The sequence below is a fragment of the Abramis brama genome (assembly GCF_963993115.1).
Source record: "Abramis brama genome assembly, chromosome: 16".
NCBI classification, from domain to species: domain Eukaryota; kingdom Metazoa; phylum Chordata; class Actinopteri; order Cypriniformes; family Leuciscidae; genus Abramis; species Abramis brama.
Window position 1 is genome coordinate 35,402,545 of NC_139978.1, and position 22,561 is coordinate 35,425,105.

Sequence of the window (22,561 nt, forward strand, 5' to 3'; positions counted from 1 at the left end):
AATAAGAACATGATTAAAAAAAATATAACTTTTTTTTAATGTAATAATATATTTAATTTTAAAGCAAATATCAGTTTATTTCACATTGTCAATAGATGGCAGTAGGGTAAACTAAAACACTGACAAAAGTCACCAGAGAAGAGCGCGCGCAGTATGGCAGGGTCACAGTGGAGGGTCAGTCTAATATCACTTTATCTCTATATTTTCTATGGAAATGTTAAAGTAACTTGTTTTCCGTTTGTTTTGTACATATAGTAAATATTGTATACTATCAGTGTATTTGCATAATGAGGTGTAACGTTACTACTTAACCCAGTAAAGTCAATAAAGCATACCAAATACAATGGTACTACTATGCTTTTGGTGTGAATTACCATGTTATTCTTCATAAATATTGAACCTTTACTGTGGCAGTATCACTAAATAGTTCATTTTGTAAGTGTAATCAAACTAAATAGTACCATTATTGTGATCACCGTTTTGTAGTTCTGCCAGTTACACTGCATGACTTTTGTTTTGGCCCTAAAATATTTGTATGTACCTGTTTTTTGTTTTTTTTTATTTAATGAGTGTGTTTTTAATTCTTGGCCACAGCCACCACGTTCCTGTGACGTCTACTGGAGTGAATTCAAGCACTGCAAGAGTTTATTCAACAGATTCCATGAATACTACACCTACGGCAAAGCACCAGACTGCCAACAGTGGAAACAAGACTATTACACCTGCAGAGAGTGGGAGAAACACCAAAGCACACACGCCAAGGTGAGTCTAGACAGATGTGGGGTGTAGCTTACACTACCAGTCAAAAGCATGGAAATAGTATGGAAATAAGTCTCTTCTGCTCACCAAGGCTGCATTTATGTGATAAAAATATAGTAAAAATTTGCAATATTTGTACAATGTAAAATAGATTTTTTCTATTTGAATATATTGTCAAATGTAATTTATATCCTGTGATCAAAGCTGAATTTTCAGCATCATTACTCCAGTCTTCAGTGTCACATGATCCTTCAGAAATCACTCTAATATGATGATTTGCTGCTCAAGAAATATTTGTTTTCATTGTTTAAAACAGTTGTCCTGTTTTATGATACACTATCATTCAAAAGTTGAAGTAAGATTTAAAAAAAAAGAAATTAATGCTTTTATGCAGCAAAAATGCATTAAATTGGTAAAAATAAGATTTTTAATTTAAGTTGCAGTAGAATGTAACATTACCATCAATAATAATTGATAATAACTGTGCAGCAAATTAGAATATTAAAATGATTTCTGAAGGATCATGTGATATTAAGGAATGAAAAATTTGTTTCTGCCACTGAATAAAACAATTTAAAAGGTAATTGCGACTTTTTATCTCACAATTCTGACTTGTTCTTGCAATTGCATGATGATAAAGTCAAAATTAAGAGATTAAGTCAAAATTACCTTTTTTAATTTTTATTCTGTGGTGGGAAACAAGCTACCATACTAAATACTGGAGTAATGATGCTGAAAATTCAGCTTTGATCACTGGAAAATATATACATATATTCACAGTTATTTTAAATTCTAATAATATTTCACAATATTTACTGTAATTTTTATTCGACCAAATAAACGTCTTTCAAAAACATGAAAAAATCCAAACTTTTGACCAGTTGTAACCCTGGTCGATGAGTTACTCTTCTCTTATACTGTGTGTTCATCATCAGGAATCCCTCCAGGAGAGTGAGAGGAGGCGGCTCGCCGAGCAGAGAAAGTTCACTCCGGTCTGGGAGCTTCGGCAAACCCCTCCGGATGACTGGCATCTCCCTCTCAACCAGGACAAACCACAGGACTCTTAAACACACACATGCAGATCATACAGGACTATTGAGGATGCACGAACACAGTACTTGAGTCGCATGAGCTTCCCGCTGGGAATCTCCTCACACTACCTCTCCTGGACCCACGCGTTTCTGATCTGATTTTCCCGGGAAATGCAAAGCAGCTTAAAAAGTCTTGATCAAATTGATGCAACACTTAAATATGTAACTTAATAAAATTAACATTCAAGCATTTCATGAAAGAGTAAATATATCTGTAATTAAAGAATAGGCTTTATATCCAGGAAGCCCAATTTTGTCTTTAACTCTTTCAGTCCAAAAGCCATAATTTTGCAGTTTAAAGTAGTTTAATTCTATAAATGCGTTTATAAATTAGTAGACATGAAATGTTTTAACAAGAGTTTGGCATTTATTGTTTTACTCAAGACCTTATTTATTGCGCTACAGAAATCAGAAATGAATATGTAAATGGGTAATTATATTATATGTAGTATCTGTATTCTGACACTGACCACCTAAAAGTCACTGCCATAAAGCTATATTATACCCAATAAAGATATTAATAATTTAACAAACCCTAGTGTAATGTTGCGGGTCAATTTGACCCATTTTGATTTTTGAGTTGTTGGAAATACCGGTTAAGCTATGGGGGGTTTTTTTCCACATTTTGTGACTTTTTCTCATTTAGGATCATGAAATGCCAAGTTTCAACACGCTGGTGTGTTTTGACATATACACATAATTTCTATTACGTTTGTGATGTTCGTGGGTCAGTTTGACCCACATATTTTAAAGGGTGGTTGATTATGATTTCACTTTTCTAACTAGTTAGTGTGTAATGTTGCTGTTTGAGCATAAACAACATCTGCAAAGTTACAACGCTCAAAGTTCAAAGCAAAGGGAGATATTTGCTTTTAAAGAAATTGCTTTTTAAGGACTACAACAAACGGCTGGTAGAGACTACACCACATTCCTCCCGGGTTACTGACATCACCAACCCTAAAATTTACATAAACCCCGCCCCCGGAACATGATTTATAGATTATCAAGACAGAATATGCTAATCAATGAGTAGAAGATAACTACACATCAGCTTCATAAATTCATCAACTAACCATTCAGAAATGTCCTGTTGCTTCTACGTTTCACTTCTTGAGTCTCTCCATCATTGTCTGACTCCGGTTTGAACATAAAAGGCTAAAAGTTTTTGAAATATTCAGTGCATGTGTGCGTGAGGTAAAAGGACACAAGCTGTTGAAGCTCCGCCCCCTGCGCCGGGAGCAGCAGCTCATTTGCATTTAAAGGAACACACACAAAACTATATACAAATATCTGTGGGGTATTTTGAGCTAAAACTTCACACACACACTCTGGGGACATCAGAGACTGATTTTATATCTTGTGAAAAGGGCATTATACCACCCCTTTAATATTTTAAGGCAACTGTACAGACCCAAAATAATAACATTTCTTGGTTATATTTTGTTATTTTAGTAATCTACTACCTTATGAAGCTAAAAAGGAGCCTTTCCCCACTTATTTCAATACAGAAAAAATATTGTATGTCTGTTGTAGATCTGATTTTCCCGGTGCTCACTGGGAAATGCAAAGCAGCTTAAAAAGTTGATCAAGTTAGTGCAACTCTTAAATATGTAACTAATAAAATGAACATTCAAGCATTTCAATGGCACAAAAATATTAGAAAATGTCCTATGCTGTGATTATTTTCCATTTAAACTCTTATCTGTGGTGAAGTCCAGCTTTTAATGTTGTTTATATGTCTATGTGTTGTTTTTAATATGCTTTAAGACAAACCATGTGTAAATTCATAAGTCGACTCCATTGCTGAGTATTTTCTCCTTAAAACTGCAGTGAACCAAAGACAGTCTCAAAAACACGCTTTGAAATCGCTGGTGTTTCTGACGTCACAAACTACCTTGTAACCAATCAGATCAACGTGTGATCGTCAACCAGTGGATCTCTGAGCTGAGTGAGTGAGTGGAGGCGGGGCTCATTTGCATATTCATAGAACCGCGCATACTAAATGAGGCAAGGGTGTCGAGTTACATTCAAGATATTTTAAGGCATGAAGAATTTTTTTCAAGGAAAAAAAAAAACGTTTAAATGTTATTTAGGTGATCAAAGATGAGTTTAAAGGGATAAAATGATTGACTACAGGGGGACTTTAACTCTTTCAGTACAATAATTTAGCAGTTTAAAGTATTTTAATTCTATATATGTGTTTGACACGTTTTATATGCGTTTATGACACGTTTTAACAAGAGTTTGGCATTTATTGTTTCACTGGAGATCTTACTTATTGCACGACAGAAATCAGAAATTAATATGTAAATGGTTAATTATATATCTGTATTCTGTGACTGACCACCTAAAAGTCACTGCCATAAAGCTAAATATCCCAATAAATGTATGAAAGAAATGATTTAAAGACCACATCAAGGCTTGCAAAAACTTTTATTCTTTGTCCTCGTGTTCCAGGTGTGTTAATGGAGCGGACGAAGAACAACACACTATAATAAAGATAATTAATGGCTCTTCATTCTCTGATGTTTTTGACATCAGTCATGAGTCCAGAAAACAACACTTGTATCCCCTCCTCAGAGACGTAACCCTCACTGCGTGTACACTCGTAGTTTGTTACCAGCGGTGTGTATTTAAGGCATGACACATTTTTTTTTCAAAGAAAAAAACGCTTAAATATGTCATTTTGGTGATAAAAGATGAGTTTTAAGTGATAAAATTATTGACTACTTAACTCTTTCAGTCCAAAAGCCATAATTTTGCAGTTTAAAGTACTTTAATTCTATATATGTGTTTATGAATGAAGACATGAAATGTTTTTACAAGAGTTTGGCCTTTATTGTTTTACTGGAGATCTTATTTATTGCGCTACAGAAATCAGAAATTAATATTTAAATGGGTAATTATATTATATGTAGTATCTGTATTCTGACACTAAAATTCACTGCCATAAAGCTAAATATCCCAATAAAGGTATGAAATGGCAACATTTGGTCCATTAATATTAACATTTTCTTTTCTATTCTATATCCATTTAAAAAAATAAAGTAATTTTTTTTTACAAATTACACAAATTAACAACGTTAGACTAAACGCATATTGTTGGTTTGACTGCTTCTGTTGCTCTCCTCATTTGTAAGTCGCTTTGGATAAAAGCATCTGCTAAAATGATTAAATGTAAATGAAAGAAATGATTTAAAGACCACATCAAGGCTTGCAAAAACTTTATTTTGTCCTCGTGTCCAGGTGTGTTAACGGAGCGCACGAAGAACAACACATTATGATAAAGATAATTGGGCTCTTCATTCTCACAGTCCGTTTCTCTGATGTTTTTGACATCAGTCATGATCCCAGAAAGCAACACGTGTATCCCCTCCTCAGAGACGTAGCTCGACCTCACTGCGTGTACACTCGCGTAATGTCGTTGTATTTGCCTTCTGGAGCCTCGTAGTTCGTAAGCGGCGGCGTGTAACAGGGGCCCTCGTGCTGGAAAGGGAAGATGTCTGTATCTGGACTGACTGCTGCTTTATAAAGCTCTTCAGACTCCAGCTTCAGCTCCTCCAGCGCTTGTGTCTGGGCCTCCAGCGCCTCCTGGATCACCAGCATCTCCGTCTGGTGCTGCGAGCGCTTGTATCGGGACCACTCCTTCAGCAGGAGAGCTCTGCGCTCGCTCTCCTCGAAACCCAGTTCAGGAGCCTCACGGACCCTGGAGAAAACAGGAATCAGATTCATTCAAATCACCAGTAACCCTTATTCTACTGTCTGTTTTCCCTCCCTTTTTATATCATGAATGTAAAGCATTTTTCTTGAAAAGTCCGTCATTAAAAAGTTAGTAATATAAGAAGTTTGTTTAACGTTTTTGGTGTCTACAGTACACTACTGGTCAAAAGTTTGGATAATTATGATGTTTTTGGTGAGTGTTCATCAAGGTTGCATTCATTGTAAATATTGTAAAACAGTAATAATGTGAAATATCATTATAATTTCAATGTGAATATATTGTGAAATGTAATTTATTCCTGTGATCAATGCAGAATTTTCAGCATCATTACTCCAGTCTTCAGTGTCACATGATATAATACTAATAATTATAATAAGATTATATTATTTTATATATTACTATTTATTATATTATTATTATATTAATTATCAATGTTGAAAATAGTTTTTGCTAAACGGAAACCATGATACTTTTCCCAGGACTCTTTGAATCAGAAAAATTCAGCTTTATCAGGACCGGAATAAAATTAATTTTCAAATATATTAAAATATAAAACAGTTATTTTAACCCCTTAACTGACAATATCCCAGATGCTTGGCGCTCTTTTTTTAATTGCCTTTTTTCCAATCACATATTTTATTAATCATCATAAATTAGGTATCATTCGAACGCTTACACCCTCAGTATTCATCCAGTAAAACCATTTTAAAATCGGGATACCATGGAAATGCTACTTGTAATTTCTTTAAGCACAATTCTTTTTCTAATCTTAATAAACACATATGGTTGGAAAGGTCTGAGACTCAAGATTCCATATTTGGTGACTGTAATAGAAATTATATTGTGACAGAAATGTATTAATTGGTCACCCGGTTCTTCCAATCTCACAGGAACTTAAATTTTTGTGATATCAACTTCAAATTTGTAACACAACTTGGTTAGACATAGACATAGCATTTTTAAAGTCCAAATTACTTTCTAAAAAATATATTCGTATAAAATAAAAATGTTTAGTACATTTGCTTTGAAGTAAATTTAAACTTATATAACTTTTTTGCAATTTAATTTTTTTAGTGTCCTCTTTAAAAAGAGACCATCCTTTGGTCTGCATTACGTTTGGGTTTTGCATATTTTCGCATCTATGCGCTATAAGGGGGGGTGACCATGAATATTTCACATTATTACTATTTTTACTGAATTTTTTATCAAATAAATAAACTGACCAGTAGTAAACATAATAATTCCCATATTGTCTCAATTTGTGTCATTTCATAGACTTTACTAGTCCTCTAAACATGTAGAAAACATGTTTTTATATGTAAAGTATGTATGTTTATATGATAAAGTATGCGTGTCCAGTTATTTTACCTGGTGTCGTCGAAGCTCGTGGCTGATGTAATAAAGTCTTCGATGGGAATCAGTTCTGGAGGAACTCGCTCCAGCTTTTTAAGCTTCTTCTTTAGACGTTCTTTCATCATTATCTCTCGGCGCGGGTCCACCTTCTTCTTCTTCTTCGGCTCTGCTCTGTTGGACAAGACAGAAATCTCAACATTTCCTATAGTGAAACACCCTTATAAAACTTTACCATGGTAAGTCCACAGTTTTCAGGCCAGAATGCTGTATTTTCTAGTTAAAAATCACAATAAAATGATATGAAAACTCCATAAAACAGTATTAGAAGATTAATTTCTGTTTTATAATAACAGTGGTGGTTACACAGCAGCTAAATGTCCTATGGAATTATTAACTTGTAGAACCATTAAAAACATGATTACATGGTATATGAAATATGGCAGTCCCATGGTATTTCCATATATGCAAGGGAACTACAGTAAATAAACTATGGTGATTTACATTAGGGAAGAGTGTTTAATACTTGTATCTGCACTGACCTTAATGGCACTGAGGTTTTCAGGGAAAGCATTGATGTGAACCAGTGACTGTGTCTGACAGCAACCACAGAACTGCTACTGTAAAAGAGTGATTTATCATCATCATCATCATCATCATGACCTCTATTAGAGAAATACTGATATTATCAGATGCACGTGGATTTCTACAGTCAAATACGTAACGTTACCATGATGCTTGACTCGATATAATCCGGCTTGCAGTACGACAAACAATCCCAGCCATAATTCCCAGAAATATCGACTTTACAAATTTCAATGATGAGAAGTTAAAACTGTTTTACACCTTCCGGTGGCCAATGCGAATCTGTAGGTCATGGTAAAAACACGTCCGTTTTACATACGCACTTTCCGCATTACTATATCTTCATCTTCGACCGATATCAGGGATATTAAATATCATACTTATTACATAGATAATTTAATGTAAGTTTACGAGTAAAATGTGCATTATTTAGCGTAGTGTAATATTTGACAGGTTTGTCGAATGTTGTGAAGTGAATGTTGAGGGTAAAGTGGGTGAAAGGTCGGCGCGGTGTGTGTGTGTCGCTCAAACGGTCAATAACACCATCTAAACTACAATCACTATCATGTCTCTCCTGAGAGGTTAGCAAACTTTATATATTTTACTTTGAATTAAGTGCATTATATTGAAACTACGCGAATGATTTGTTTGTTTTGTCCGCTTTTGCTCTTATACAAACTGCACTTGAACTTCAATGTCACTTATTGTTATACTTTCCTTCTGCTTCCTATTTGAATTTATTTTCTCGTTTTAGTTTCCCAACCAGTTAAACAGCTCTGAAATATTCATGGGTGTGCAGTTAATTTACTGTTTATTTAAAGGGATTTTGTCTTCAGCTAATTATTGAGAGATTCAAAGCTTCATTTTGAATCATCACTATAATCATCATAATCAAAACTGAAATAAATATATGTAAATAAGAGTGACCTGTTCTGTAGGAAAATCAAGCATCAGATCAAACTATATATAACAGTCATTACTGACAGAATTAGGGTAAAGGTGAGGTCAGTGACACACATTAAAAGTCATGTTTGCTTTTGTAATGTTTATTCTTTTTAACGATGTATGTTAATGTATAAAATGTGTATCATAATGACAATGCATTTCTACATTTTGCATATTATAAAGTGTTGATTTTCTTAATATTAACTGCAGGAAACTACTGACCAGGGCTGCGTTTGCATTGTAAGCCTTAGTTGATCGTAGAACAATTGCCACCAATGCTCTCTACCATCAACTTAGGCTCGCGATGCCTTTGGGAAACACAACCCAGATCTGAGCAGATCTCTCATGTGTGCTTTTGTCCAGGTGTGTTCATAGTCTCGGCCAAGAGGACGCCGTTCGGCACGTATGGAGGCGTTCTGAAGGACCACAGTGCTACGGATCTGGCTGAACACGCCGCTAAAGCTGCTCTCGCTGCTGGGAATGTGGCGCCGGAGCTGGTCAACAGCATCATCATGGGAAATGTCATGCAGGTGGGATATGATATTCAGTATATTCAATATTAAGACACTACATGCACTGGTCAGTTTTGAGATTTTGGGTTATTTTGCTTCCATACATTGTCATCTTTCAGACTAGTGGAAAGCAAACATCCCAGTTACTTATTTAAAGGGATAGTTCACCCAAAACACATAAGACATCCTAGGAGTATATGACTTTGTTCTTTCAGACGAACACAATCGGAGTTATATTAAAAAATATCTTGGCTCTTCCAAGCTTTGTAATGGGAGTGAATGGTAACTGAGATTTTTAAGCCCAAAAAAGTGCATCCATCCATCATAAAAGTAATTCATAAGCCTTAGTGGGTTAATAAAGGCTTTCTGAAGCGAAGCCATGCGTTTGTGAAAGAAAAATATCCATATTAATAACTTTATAAACTATAATCACTGGCTTCTGGTTACATCTGTACGCGAGTCTAGTTCCAGTGGAAGAGTGACCTCTGACCCGACGCATGACGAGTGACCTCTGACCCGTTTTACTTGAAAGTTTTACTTTATCTGTTTGCATCTGCAGATTTCAACTACAAAACTATATCTTTCAAAGCTGTGAGTCAGAAATCTCCACTTCAGCCGCTTTACACACACCAGACTTTACAATTTCTTATCTATATTCTGAAGGCTTTTACAGAGGTTTATATGACATTTTACTCTTATAACTATGGTCAAAACCTTTTTTTTTTCTGACCGTTGACATAAAAAGAGAAATCTAAAATCTGTAAAAAATAAATAAATAAATAAAAAACCTTTAACTCTAATGTCAACAAAATGAAACCATAATTTTGCAACATTACTTTATCCAGTGTTCAGTCATGTATCTATTATATATATATAGTTACTTGCATACTATATATACTGTATATACAGTATGCATGTATAAGACAAATCATGCAAGTATCCACATGCAAGTAAAATCAAGCATCAAATATTATAACTATCTCTCTCTAAACAAAAGTAGAACAATTAATCAACATTTCAGGATTCTATGAACAATTTAGAATTCACTGTGTGTGAGTGTTTGTGTGCGTGCAAGTGTGTGTGTGAGCGCATCACTGATTAGTCGACTCCTCCCTCTTTTTGTGACAGGCATCAATGTATCTTCCTGCTAGTAGGAGACAATCTCTTTTTTCACCTAATAAATGTTGTTTTATTGTTTAATTTTCTCTCTCTCTCTCTCTCTCTCTCTCTCTCTGTCGTTCAGAGCTCTGCTGACGCCCCCTACATCGCGCGTCACGTGGGTCTGCGGTGTGGCGTTCCCATCCCAGTGCCGGCGTTGACTGTCAACCGCCTCTGCGGGTCTGGATTCCAGTCCATAATCAATGGAGCACAGGTACGAACCCAAATGAAGCCGAAACGGCGCAGTAGTTTCCTGACAGGAGATGCTGATCAGTGTGTGTTGTGCTGTAGGAGATCTACCTGAAGGAGTCAGAGGTCGTCCTGTGTGGCGGCTCAGAGAGCATGAGTCAAGCTCCTTACGCCGTCAGGAACATCCGCTTCGGGACGAAGTTTGGAGTTGATTTGAAGGTAAAGATCATCATGGTGTTCAATGATTCTGAATTTAAAGGGGTCGTGACATGGATTTTTTTATTATTTTTATATGTTCCTTGAGGTTCACTTATAATGTTAATAAAGTTTTTGCACAAAAAAACAAATATATATGCGGAAAAACAATTATTTTCAAACTTCATTCTGAGCCTGAAATGAACCGTTTTGAAGGCGCGGCCTCTTTAAGGTGTGTCAGTAAACGCCTTATGATTGGCTAATGTCATTGCATAGGAAATGCCACTCGCTATTGCATGCGAGGAAGAGTTTTGAAACATTGTCCATATAAAACCATCTAGTTATGCTCTGATCAAAATATTTAATTGGCTCTTAGTGAGTGCAATAAAATGTTTTTTATCTAGTATTGACAAATGAGGAGAAGTCATGGAAATTCATTGGTCAAAAGGTGTTAAAACCCTGAATATCATGAACATTCAAACAAACATTAAAGAGCATTTACAGAAAACTGTGAAAAAGAAAACATGCATACAATAAGTGGAAAAAAACACCTATACATAAGCTAAATAAATAAAGTTAAAAACATTATAAATTGACATATTTAAAAAAATATTAATTAAAATTTATAAATAAAATAAAATGGACGACATTAACAAGCGGAGGAAAGCAGACTAAACCTTATTAAGCATTAAAAATCACACTGTCGCTTTTTTATTACTTGTTAAAGAGATTTGAGAAGTGAGTTTGCCTCAATCAAAAAATGTGAAATCGTAAGAAGTGATGATAAATTTATCAAACAAAATAAAGAAATTGAGGATATATTCCAAAGTCATTGTTGGTAGTGTCAGTATAATAGTAAAAACATCTTTTAAATGAAAGGATTGGACAACAATAGCTAAACAAGAGCATAAATTAGACCAAAACTCCAGAATAATTTCACAATTAAAAAATAAATGTATTAACGTTTCATCCTCATGACCAGTGCTAAGAACACCAGCATATATAGGCCTCGTTTACACTGTCAGTCAAATGTGACCCAATTCCGATTTTTCGCTCATATGTGACACAGATCGGATGTGTTCTATGACCGTGTAAACAGGAAAAAAACGCATGCATTTTGATATTTCGAGATCGGTTTCAGGCCTCGTTCATATGTGGAAATAAATCAGATATAAATCAGATATGTGCCAGTGCGACTGTCATGTAAACAGGCAGATTGGGTTTTCTGAGGCATTAGGCAACGTCTCCTCGGTTTAATGACGAGAGAAACCCCGACGCGCGTCTGCAAAGAGACGAAACGTTGTGTCGTCGTAGGACAGGAATGTGGACAAACCTTGACACAACATATCAAAGGTTGGCTTGTCATCCTAACATTTCGGACCCACTGCTCCTTGTTAAAACCCGCCACAATATGCTCCCGCCAGTCCAGAGATCTCTCTCACACACAATAACTGAAGTATATAAATCAATATATATCAATGATGATGGCCCTTTTCGTCCTCCTCCGCCTCATAATCATGGTGATGTTTGGCGAACTTCTCATATATCGCAGAGCTAGCATCAAGCATATTTCGCGTTCGTCCATCTGTGCAAGAACCCCTTTAAGCATGCGCGATGTTTCAGATAGTATGGCAAGTGTAAACACATGAATCGGACATGGGTCACAACTGAAAGAACGTGTAAACGGACGGTCGAAAAAATATATAGGCAACAAATCAGAATTGGGCATCAAGACCTGCAGTGTAAACGAGGTTAGACAGTCACATTTACAGGGTGTATTTAGGTTTTGGAATACAGTACTTACTGTATGAAGCTCTGAATAACATTTGGTGTGTGTGTGTGTGTGTGTGTGTGTGTCAGCTGGAAGACACGCTGTGGGCAGGACTGACAGATCTGCACATAAAGCTCCCCATGGGCATCACAGCAGAAAACCTGGCAGAGAAATACCAGATCACACGCGACGACTGCGACCAGTACTCGTATGGGACACAGCAGAGGTGGAAAGCAGGTGAGTGTATCGATCGACAGCCCAGCACTGCATCGCTTCACACACACACACTCACACACATCTCTCTCTCTCTGCTGCAGCTCATGAGGCTGGGTATTACACCGCTGAGATCGCACCCGTCGATGTGAAAGCCAAGAAAGGGAAAGTGTCGATGACGGCTGACGAACACCCGCGTCCTCAGACCACGCTGGAGCAGATGGCGAAGCTGCCCACCGTCTTCAAGAAAGCAGGAACCGTCACTGCAGCCAACGCTTCGGTGGGGAGAACTGAACATAAGAGCAGTCGGAGAGAGACATATTAATCATTCTGATAAGCTGATTCGCTGCTCAAGAAACATTTCTTAATGTTGAAAACAGTTGTGCTGCTTCATCTGTGATTTTTTTTTTTTTCAAGATTCTTTGATGAATATAAAGTTCTAAAGAACAGCATTTATTTTATTTTAATTGAAATCTTTTGTAGTATTATACATGTTTACTGTCACTTTTGATCGATTTTAATTATCAAATTTGTCCTTGCTGAATATAAGTATTAATTTATTTTTTTCTCTTGATATGTTTCCCTCAAATTTTTAAATGTGGTGTATCACTGTTTTCACAAAAATATGAAGCAGCACTTCTGTTTTCAACATCGATAATAATCATAAATGTTTCTCGAGCATCAAATCATCATATTAGAGTGATTTCTGAAGGATCATGTGACACTGAAGACTGGAGTAATGATGCTGAAAATTCAGCTTTGATCACAGGATATAAATTACATTTTAACATATTCACATAGAAAATGTTTATTTTAAATTGTAATAATATTTCAATATATATATAGTTGATAAGATTTTTTTTGCATTTTTTTGTCTTCTGCTCACCAAGACTGCATTTATTTGATCATAAATACAGTAAAAAAAATATATGTTGTGAAATATTATTACAATTTAAGAGAAACATTTTCTATGTGAATATGTGACAATCAAAGCTGAATTTTCAGCATCATTACTTTATAGTTAGTATATATACTCTTATTAGTATATATATATACACGCATATATATGTGTGTGTGTATATATGGTTGATAAGATTTTTTTTGCATTTTTTTAAGTCTATATATATTATATATATATTAATGTTAGTCAGCAGTGCCACTAGTGATTTTGTGTTTTGCTGTGTATTTGCATGTCTTTATGATGTCACTGGCTCCACCCACAGGGCGTGTCTGATGGAGCTGCTGCTGTGGTCATCGCCAGTGAGGACGCTCTGAAGGCTCACAAGCTCACACCATTGGCTAGAATTGTGGCCTATCACATCTCAGGCTGTGATCCCAGCATCATGGGAATCGGTGAGTCTAATATCCACCAACGTATTCTTCTATACTTAGAAGGGGAAAAATAACTATATAATATTTTGTAAATACAACAGGGCCTGTACCTGCCATCACCGAAGCCCTGAAGAAGGCTGGTCTCTCACTCAAAGACATGGACCTGGTGGAGGTAGAATAATATTTACACACTCTAGGTTTCTAATTAGGCTCATCACACTATGCATGAGTTGATGTCTTTTTTAACATCAGATAAATGTTTACTTAAATGTTAACTAGAGTGATGAAGAGTGGATTTAGTAAGCAATGTTTTTCAAAGATTGGCAAGCAGGGTTTTATATACAGTCAAACCAAAATGTATTCAGAAACCTTCAACATTTCTCACATTATCACCGTTTATTCGCTATAGTTTAGAAAATGGTAATAAAATATGACCAGAACTGACCAGTTGATATTTCACTGGTTTTGTCCATCCTTCTGTTAGACTGTCTCACACATGAATTATGTTGAATATCTGTCAGCTGTTAAATTTAACTACACAGTTAGATAATACCAGTTTAGCTCAACCAATCACCAAGCAATGCTTCATTTTGTTCAGTCTGTGTGTAAAAGAGCATTAGCAATTAAAGAAAACACACTTCAGCAAAATATGATCAGGTCAAAGTGTCGGAATAATATTTGGTTCAAAAGTTTTATACATTTTACTGGTAGTCTCTGTATGAAGAATTCATGGGGTATATTATGTCACAGTTTACTTTATTTTGCTCTCCTCATTTACATAAATGAACTATAGTGTCCTGCACACACTAGTAAAAAAATATCAAAAATGGTGTCTGAATAATTCTTGGTCTTAATTTTCTGCATCTGTCAGGTAAACGAAGCGTTCGCTGCTCAGTATCTGGCAGTGGCTAAAGCTTTGGGCTTGGACCCTGAGAAGACCAATGTTAACGGAGGAGCCATCGCCATCGGACACCCGCTCGGAGCCTCTGGGACCAGAATCACCGCGCACCTCGTTCACGAGCTCAGGTGAAGACACTCACAGCAATGTTTCCTTCCAGAGTGGTGAATTTAACTTGGAATATCGCATAAAACATTTGCGAGTAAAGCAATGTTTCCATCCCATGTGTTAAAGAGCACAAAATCGTCACTTCCTGGGAAACTGACACAAAATATCTGTAATAAAAATGGAAGTTGTGGCTCTTTTTCCCTCCAATTATAAATTTAAATGCTGTAATGTTCTTGTGTTCGGATGCTGGTGTTTGGGAACGCAATCGTGCGAGACGCTTCTGGAGGGAATTAAACCAGACTTTTACTCAGGCGTTTCAGAGCCACCAAACCACTATTTGAGATGCTGAGATGCGATTGGTCCGCTGGTTAGTCCAGTTATCCAATCACAGCTTTGATTGAGGCAGGTTTTTGTTGCACACTGAGGATGTATTCGGTAAATATGTTTCTATTGTAGTTTATTTATGCATGTTTTCTTATCGGATAAGAAAATAATCCGCCTCTATTGAGTGCATACATGTTTATGCTCATTTTTAAAAGTTAATGTGCATCTTGACGTTTCCATCCAGCATTTTTTATGCAATATCTCAAAATTTGCATAAAAATAGGTGGATGAAAACACATCTACTGTGACCTATTTACATAGATCCTGTTCAAAGTCAACATGAAATGACTTTCTGAATGCACATTTCTGATCTAACTGTGCATCACTCATTCATGCATGTTATCATGAAGAAATTTTTTTTTAAATGTAATTACTTTTTTGTCTCCATGAGTCAAATAGATATTTAGCCATTGTTTATTCAATGCTGCTTACAAGTGGTTAATGTAGTAATTTAATGCTGGTTAACAGTAATGATTATTGCAGTTATAGAAAATAATGACACATTTGGGGAAAAAAAGCGTCATCATGGAACGTCCTTTTTTTATTTATTAATCAAGAATATAGAGAACTGATTAAAACAACACTTGTTGAATCATTGTGATATACATCAACCTCAACATACATTAATAAAAGCATACATCAAAGACATACAGTAAACGCATCAGACCATTCATTAATAATCAGAAAAGAACAATAACACAATAATGGTGTTTATAGTTTATAAGCAAAATCAGATACGACGGTTTTAAGTTTAGATCTGAATCTCCTGTTTCACTCAGAGATAGTCACATTATGGCAGTAAAATGGGTTTTAAGAGCCATTTTCAGGTTGTGTAATCCGATCATGTATTGCTGTATCTATATAGCATGAATTCATGTGATGTGTTGTGTTCTCTGTTCCCAGGAGACGCGGGGGAAAGTATGCGGTCGGCTCTGCCTGCATCGGTGGCGGTCAGGGAATCGCAATTGTCCTGGAAAACACAAACTGAGAACATCACACACACACACACGCATGTTGCTGCAAACAAATCAAGTCAAATTCAAAGCCTAATTCACACCGTCCCAAAGTCTGTAAGAAATTACATAGTCTGTGTACAAACTTGGAATAAAAAGTTTATTTCGCACATGATTATTGTTCTTGTAAAAGGGTCATGTGACTGAGTGATGGAGCTGTTTCTGTGCAGGAGTTCGCGTTTGGTTACGGTTCAGTGATGCTGGAAGTAACGTGCCTTGCTGTACTTTAGTCTCTGTGCCTAATTCCACATCCGGCTGGATTAACCATCTCCATGCTTTCCAGAAATGTAATATATTCATTATGTTGTGATTCAACTCCATGTAACAAAAACTCTTGATTATGGACTTTACTAAATGATTTTGTATAGAATGTTGACTAAACATGTTCAGCGACCAGAGCCCTGACTTATCAATAAAGAATGAGCTGTATAATACGACTGTGTAATGTTCAGCCTTTACTTTTTCCCTCTTGGCATGCAGATTTATTAATATAGATGGAGTTATAGAGACTGCAATCACAAAGGTGGATCAGCCGTAGCACACGGATTCACACGGATGACCTTTGGATGCACTTCCAGTCTTTAAATAAATAACTCTGAGGAGACTTAAGGATGTTCTTATTCTAAATCAGTTTTATATATGTGTATATATATGCATACATATTGTATATGGGATTTAAAATGTGAAAAAGTATATACAGTATACTATATATATATAGACACACTAAAAAATGTACTTTTTATATATACATATATAACCTTACCCTATATATAGAATGTAATAGATAGAGATAGATATATACACACACGCTTTTTTTACATTTTAAATCACATGTACAATATGTATGCATATACATTCTCTATATTACATATATATTACATTCTATATATAGGGTAAGGTTATTACATGCATTCTTTAACTGTACAACAATTTACAAAACTGTGCATTGACAGCAGCAAAATAAACATGAACAATTGTATGTAATTTGACCTTCCGTTTCTAAAGATGCTTTATTACTTTAATTAACGTTTTACAACATACAAATGTACAATTTGCGACAATTTCACAAAAGACAAGAACATTACAAATCTATTTACCTTCCTCAGCCGATGAGCGGCACTCGCGCGCCCGTCGTGTGGCCAAAAGAAGCGCGTGTGCCTTTAAGAGCGGAAGCAAAACCCGGGCGGATCACGTCACGACTATATATACGTCAAGTGCCCGGATGTCGGTCTTTTTTTTCTAGCTGAAGGTAATTGTGGCTTTCGTGTCTGTTTTGTCCAAGTACAATCTGCATTAATCTGATTAATCGGCGCATAATATTTCACTCTGGATCATATATAAATGTTTTAATACACATATAGCAGTTGTAGATGTGAATATTAGTGGATGTGATGTATGTTTTAACGTACGTAATGAATGTTCGGCGCGCGCTGTGGCCTGACACCGATTTGTGTGTTTATATTAATATTAAAAAACATAAAGTCACATGAGACGGCTTTTCATGTGAACAGAGCGGTAAATAGATTATATACTGGCGCTTGTTAGTTTATATATGCGTTTATGTATATACGTTAGCCTGTTAGCAATGCTACAACTGGTCACGTTGAGTAACTACAGTAACACCATGCTTAAACATGCATACACACACACACCCATATATATGTATATATATGTGTCTGTGTGTGTAAATATATATGTTGAAGCTGAGGGTTCTTTATTATTGTGTATCCATTAATTTAACAAGTTGCACGATCAACAGTCAATATGCAGAAGTTCAGATATGCTTCATGTTAATTACTGTCTAATTTAGGAGTCCTAAGTTACTCTATTTGTGAATAGAATTGGTAAAATAGCAGTGCTGATGTTGAGATGTCATTTGAAATATACTCTATAAAAAAACTAAATTGACTTTTAGAGCAGCTTTACTATTGGTTGATGTGTGTTATTAATGTCTAATATTTTTGTATGCCTGCATATTTTAATAAGTGTCTTATTTTCTCAGATGGCTGAGGGCGATAAGAAGAAGGTTGCCCGTAAACACTGCAGCCGTAACCCTGTGCTGGTCAGGGGCATCGGCCGCTACTCCCGCTCCGTCATGTCCGCTCGCAGGGCCATGTACAAGAGGAAGACTAAAGCTCCCGTGACGAAGGTGAGGGTTCACCGCAACTCTCTGATCCAGGGTCAGTCTCACCCCGTCATCAGCGGCTTTCTGAAGCTCTGTCTTCATGTTTCAGGTTGAAAAGAAAATCCGGGAGAAGAAAATCAAGGAAAAGAAGAATTCCAACACAGTCACCAAAACTGTCGGCGGAGACAAGAATGGAGGCACTCGTGCTGTGAAACGCCGCAAGATGGTGAGAAAGACATTTACCACCAGAAATACCTGAGATTTGGGGCCATAATCGTTCATTTATGAGCCTAAACATTTTAAAATGGGTTTAACGTTCAGGTCAATTTTGACCCTGATCTCTCATTTTCTTCAAATATTTCTGTAACCATGTTTAGCCTTATATTTAGTCTTATGGAAGACTTTCCTCCACAAAATAAAAGTAAAAAATTTAAATTATCTCGCAATTCTGAGGGGAAAAAGTCAGTATTGTGAGTTTTTATCACGTAATTCGAGAGAGTCCACAATTAACGGTTACATTTTAATTCTATTGTGGAAACAAGCGTCCACACAGTCTGTCCCACATCTCACGTAAACTTTAAGACCTGAGTTTTGTCCACCTATTGATGAACCATTACAGAATGAAAGTTATGCAAGTATGAATTGGAGTAATATTAGGTGAAATTGAATGTGTGTTTTGTAAATTTGGTTTTAATTTCAAAGTTAGGTAATGCGCCCAAAGCAATTTAATTCCATCCATTGATTAAAAAGTTTTAGTAATTTTTAAATTTTGTGCTCTTATAAATTTCATATGGTATATTCAGCACAAATTTCTCTTGAATATTAAGAAAAATATAAATTCTCTTGCATCATTGTTTTTTATGTAATGCATTTAAAATGAGATTTCAAAGAATTTTAATAAACAGTGGGAAGTGTATTAAACATTAATAGCACTTAAACATTTAAAATTGTGCATTCATTAATCGGATAAGGTAATATTTCTCAACTAAAACCTATGACCACTTTCTTAATGCAAAAATATGCAGATTTGGAGGGTTTGTCCATAGCAGTCAAAATAGACCTTAATCAGGGTAGCGCCATATTTAATATAGGAATGATAATTAGCCTGTTAGTAATAGAATACAATGCGTTCAATGTTTAACAATATACATTGTTCAGCTGATCAAACGTCTCTCCGGTAAAAAAAAAAAAAGTACTATAGTCAAACTTCATATGAGTTGTGAAAGTTATATGATGTAGGACCTTTATACAGCGTGTGCCATTGTAATCCCTCACAGCCTCGTTTTCATTGGTTAAATTCAGTATTGTCTAACCTGACGATGACGAAGGTCTATTGGATTCAACAGTGTCCTTTACCACGTTCATGTTTCTCTCTCTCTCTCTCTCTCTCTCTCTCTCTCTCTCTCTCTCTCTCGTTCTGTGTCCAGCCCCGTTATTACCCCACAGAAGACGTGCGGCGTAAGCTACGGAGTCACGGCATCAAGCCCTTCTCTCAGCACCGGAGGAAACTGCGCCAGTCCATCACCCCTGGAACAGTCCTGATCCTGCTGACCGGACGCCACCGTGGGAAGGTACATGTGCAGAGTTGAGCTCAATAAATGGACCACGTGTCATTTAAACTAGTCACTTGCTTCCCACTCAGAACAGGGAAATTGTTCTCGAATATTAGGGGTGAAACAATATATCGAAAAATTTACAAAAATTCAATATGTATTGTGGATAGTGACAATCTGTATTGTTAATAGAAATTTCTGTGAGTTTTTCAAGTTTCAGTCCTACATTAAACTACTATATATAATGTATAATAATGCAATGGGGAATATTAATGGCTCCTGATAATGCCAAATGTTTGATGTTACCAGTAAAAAGTGGCTTACATGATTTTAAATGTATCTAGTCATTGACAGAGTTCAAGCATATTCGTCTGAAATAATTCTGTATTTTCAGCTTCAGAATCATGAATATTGTTATTCTGGTGTCTCTGTTGTCATGTGCATTGGGTTATCAGCAACAAGTCTATTCATTTACACCCACAATGTAATACCAAATTTAGCATTTTAATCAACAGGTAATTTTTTTGGTTAACCTCTAACCTCATGTCTTGGAGTATCACAATAATATCGTATTGTGAGTTCAGTATCGTGATATGTATCGCATCGTGACATGAGGGTCTCGTTACACCCCTATCGAATATCATCAGACTTTGGTTTTAAATCTCGGAAGTTAATATCCAAATATAGCTATTGTTCTTCACATGCTTGTGTAGCAACTCAATGGGTGAAACGCCTACATGCGAAACAGCGACCTGCGCAGATGCTCTCTCCCACACAAACACTTGATAACTTTATTCTGCTGAATTGGGGTGACAAGTTGCACTTGAGATTTGCATTGCAAAAGAGGTTCAGATGAGGATTGCAGCAAGCGTCACAGGCTGTTAACCGTGAGTGTGTTTCTTCTGCAGCGTGTGGTCTTCCTCAAGCAGCTGGACAGCGGACTCCTCCTCGTCACCGGTGAGCGACACAACGTCTGTTTGTTCAGTGGATGGAGATGATTTTCTCTAGGGCTGCTCCATATATCCAAATAAAATGCAGTAGTCAACGTTTGAAGTGGATCAAAACCTTTCAAAGTTATACATGAATTTTGAACTATACTCGTTCTTGTCTTAGGACAACTTTGATCAACTTTTTTGATCCACTTCAAATGTTGACTACTGTATATGGATTGGTGTGTCAAGGCTGCGATTTTAAGTAAATGTGTTGCAGTTTCAGAGTGAAGAATGTCATTTACACGTGTGTGTGTGGTTCATGTTTGCGTTTCATGAACATGCAACAATCTTCACTCTGAAACCAACAGCAAAGTTATTAATTTGCCAGCAACCTGTCAAAATAAAAGCTTGATGCTATACAGTTTGAAAATGGACAAATACTAGTATATCAAAAGTAAAGTCCCCCCGTAATCCATTTTATCCCTTAAAACTCATCTTTGATCACCAAAATTACACATTTAAATGTTTTTTCCTTGTGAAAAAATTATTTATGCCTTAAAATAGCTTGAATATAACGACACCATTGCCTCATTTAGTATACATGGTTCTATGAATATGCAAATGAGCCCTGCCTCCACTCACTCACTCAGCTCAGAGATCCATTGGAGAGAGTTGGTCAAAAACAGTGTGAATGTGGCACACGAAAACTTGTGAAGTATAAAACAAAGTACCCACACCCAGTGTTTTAAAGTCAAGTCTAAAAAGTCTTTAGACTGAAAAGAGCATTTTAATTTTGTGTAGATGATGAACTCCCCAACGAAATCACCCCAATCATTCTAGAATTATTCATATTTATTAGTTTATAGTTCGTCAACTTGTGAAACTTCGTTTTGTTTTTGTTTTTTTATCATAGAAAACCAAACCTTGATATGCCCCCTGCCCCCCCCCCCCCCATTAGTGTGCAGCTTTTATTGTGCAGTTTGAGGGAGTGAATAATTGATGGCCGTCTCTTGTCTCTCTCAGGTCCTCTGGCTCTGAACCGAGTGCCTCTGCGTAGAGCTCACCAGAAGTTCTGCATCGCCACCAACACCAAACTGGACATCTCCGGCGTCAAGTTCCCCAGTACACTGGTCGACTCTTACTTCAAGAAGAAGAAGATGAGGAAGCCCAAGCACCAGGAGGGAGAAATCTTCGACACAGAGAAGGAGGTAAAACACGATCAGCTCCAGTCAACTCCGGATGGAGACTCTGTCTGTGACGCCACTGAGTGTTCTGATGTTTCTGTTGTTCTGTCTCTGCAGAAGTACCAGTTGACGGAGCAGCGCAAGGCGGACCAGAAAGCAGTGGATTCTCTTCTGCTTCCCCTGATCAAGAAGGTCCCAGAGCTCAAGGGATACCTGCGCTCCACATTCTCCCTGTCCAATGGAGTCTACCCACACAAACTGGTTTTCTAAACTGCAAATAAAGTCTTGACCCATATCATGTTCTCTGCCTCTTTTTTTTTTTTTGCATTATTTTGTTGCATACCAAATCATTCTGCGTGTTCGTCAGATTGTGTGAAAGCAACTTTGCTATTGGACCATGTTTGAAATTTGTCTATACAAGGTATTATTTTAAAAATAGCTTTGCAAATGTTCTATTGCAGTCAGCTTAAAATAAGTATTGTTATAAGCAATAGCACTTTACGTTTCTAAATCAGTCTGTCTTTGAGCATTCATCTCTAGTGG

The 22,561-nt window shown here is 36.4% G+C and overlaps 4 protein-coding genes across 5 annotated transcripts; 3 read left to right on the top strand and 1 right to left on the bottom strand.

The window, feature by feature from the left end:
* The first annotated feature begins 82 nt into the window (after positions 1–82).
* Positions 83–3,370, top strand: cUnh22orf39 (chromosome Un C22orf39 homolog). Its single transcript, XM_084086810.1, has 3 exons — positions 83–174; positions 595–762; positions 1,695–3,370. Exons 1-3 carry the CDS (start codon positions 154–156, stop codon positions 1,824–1,826), a joined length of 321 nt encoding a protein of 106 aa, XP_083942936.1. The 5' UTR covers positions 83–153; the 3' UTR covers positions 1,827–3,370.
* Positions 3,371–5,057: 1,687 nt separating this feature from the next.
* mrpl40 (mitochondrial ribosomal protein L40) lies at positions 5,058–7,814 on the bottom strand. Of its 2 annotated transcripts, none has more exons than XM_084087203.1 (4): positions 7,652–7,814; positions 7,464–7,538; positions 6,940–7,095; positions 5,058–5,556 (listed from the first exon to the last, which is right to left on the bottom strand). In XM_084087203.1, exons 1-4 carry the CDS (start codon positions 7,705–7,707, stop codon positions 5,247–5,249), a joined length of 597 nt encoding a protein of 198 aa, XP_083943329.1. In that variant the 5' UTR covers positions 7,708–7,814; the 3' UTR covers positions 5,058–5,246. The 2 variants fall into 2 exon arrangements, with proteins under 2 accessions (XP_083943329.1, XP_083943328.1); XM_084087202.1 differs by having other exon boundaries at positions 7,464–7,541; positions 7,652–7,813.
* Positions 7,787–16,653, top strand: acaa2 (acetyl-CoA acyltransferase 2). The gene is made up of 10 exons (XM_084087201.1): positions 7,787–8,087; positions 8,815–8,981; positions 10,207–10,335; positions 10,413–10,529; positions 12,366–12,513; positions 12,594–12,769; positions 13,713–13,842; positions 13,923–13,993; positions 14,693–14,847; positions 16,115–16,653. The coding sequence occupies exons 1-10, from the start codon at positions 8,072–8,074 to the stop codon at positions 16,197–16,199; spliced, it is 1,194 nt and encodes a 397-aa protein (XP_083943327.1). The 5' UTR covers positions 7,787–8,071; the 3' UTR covers positions 16,200–16,653.
* An 812-nt stretch (positions 16,654–17,465) lies between these two features.
* On the top strand, positions 17,466–22,313 carry rpl6 (ribosomal protein L6). The gene is made up of 6 exons (XM_084087391.1): positions 17,466–18,373; positions 18,459–18,575; positions 19,777–19,920; positions 20,811–20,859; positions 21,858–22,042; positions 22,136–22,313. The coding sequence occupies exons 1-6, from the start codon at positions 18,173–18,175 to the stop codon at positions 22,286–22,288; spliced, it is 849 nt and encodes a 282-aa protein (XP_083943517.1). The 5' UTR covers positions 17,466–18,172; the 3' UTR covers positions 22,289–22,313.
* Positions 22,314–22,561: the final 248 nt, after the last annotated feature.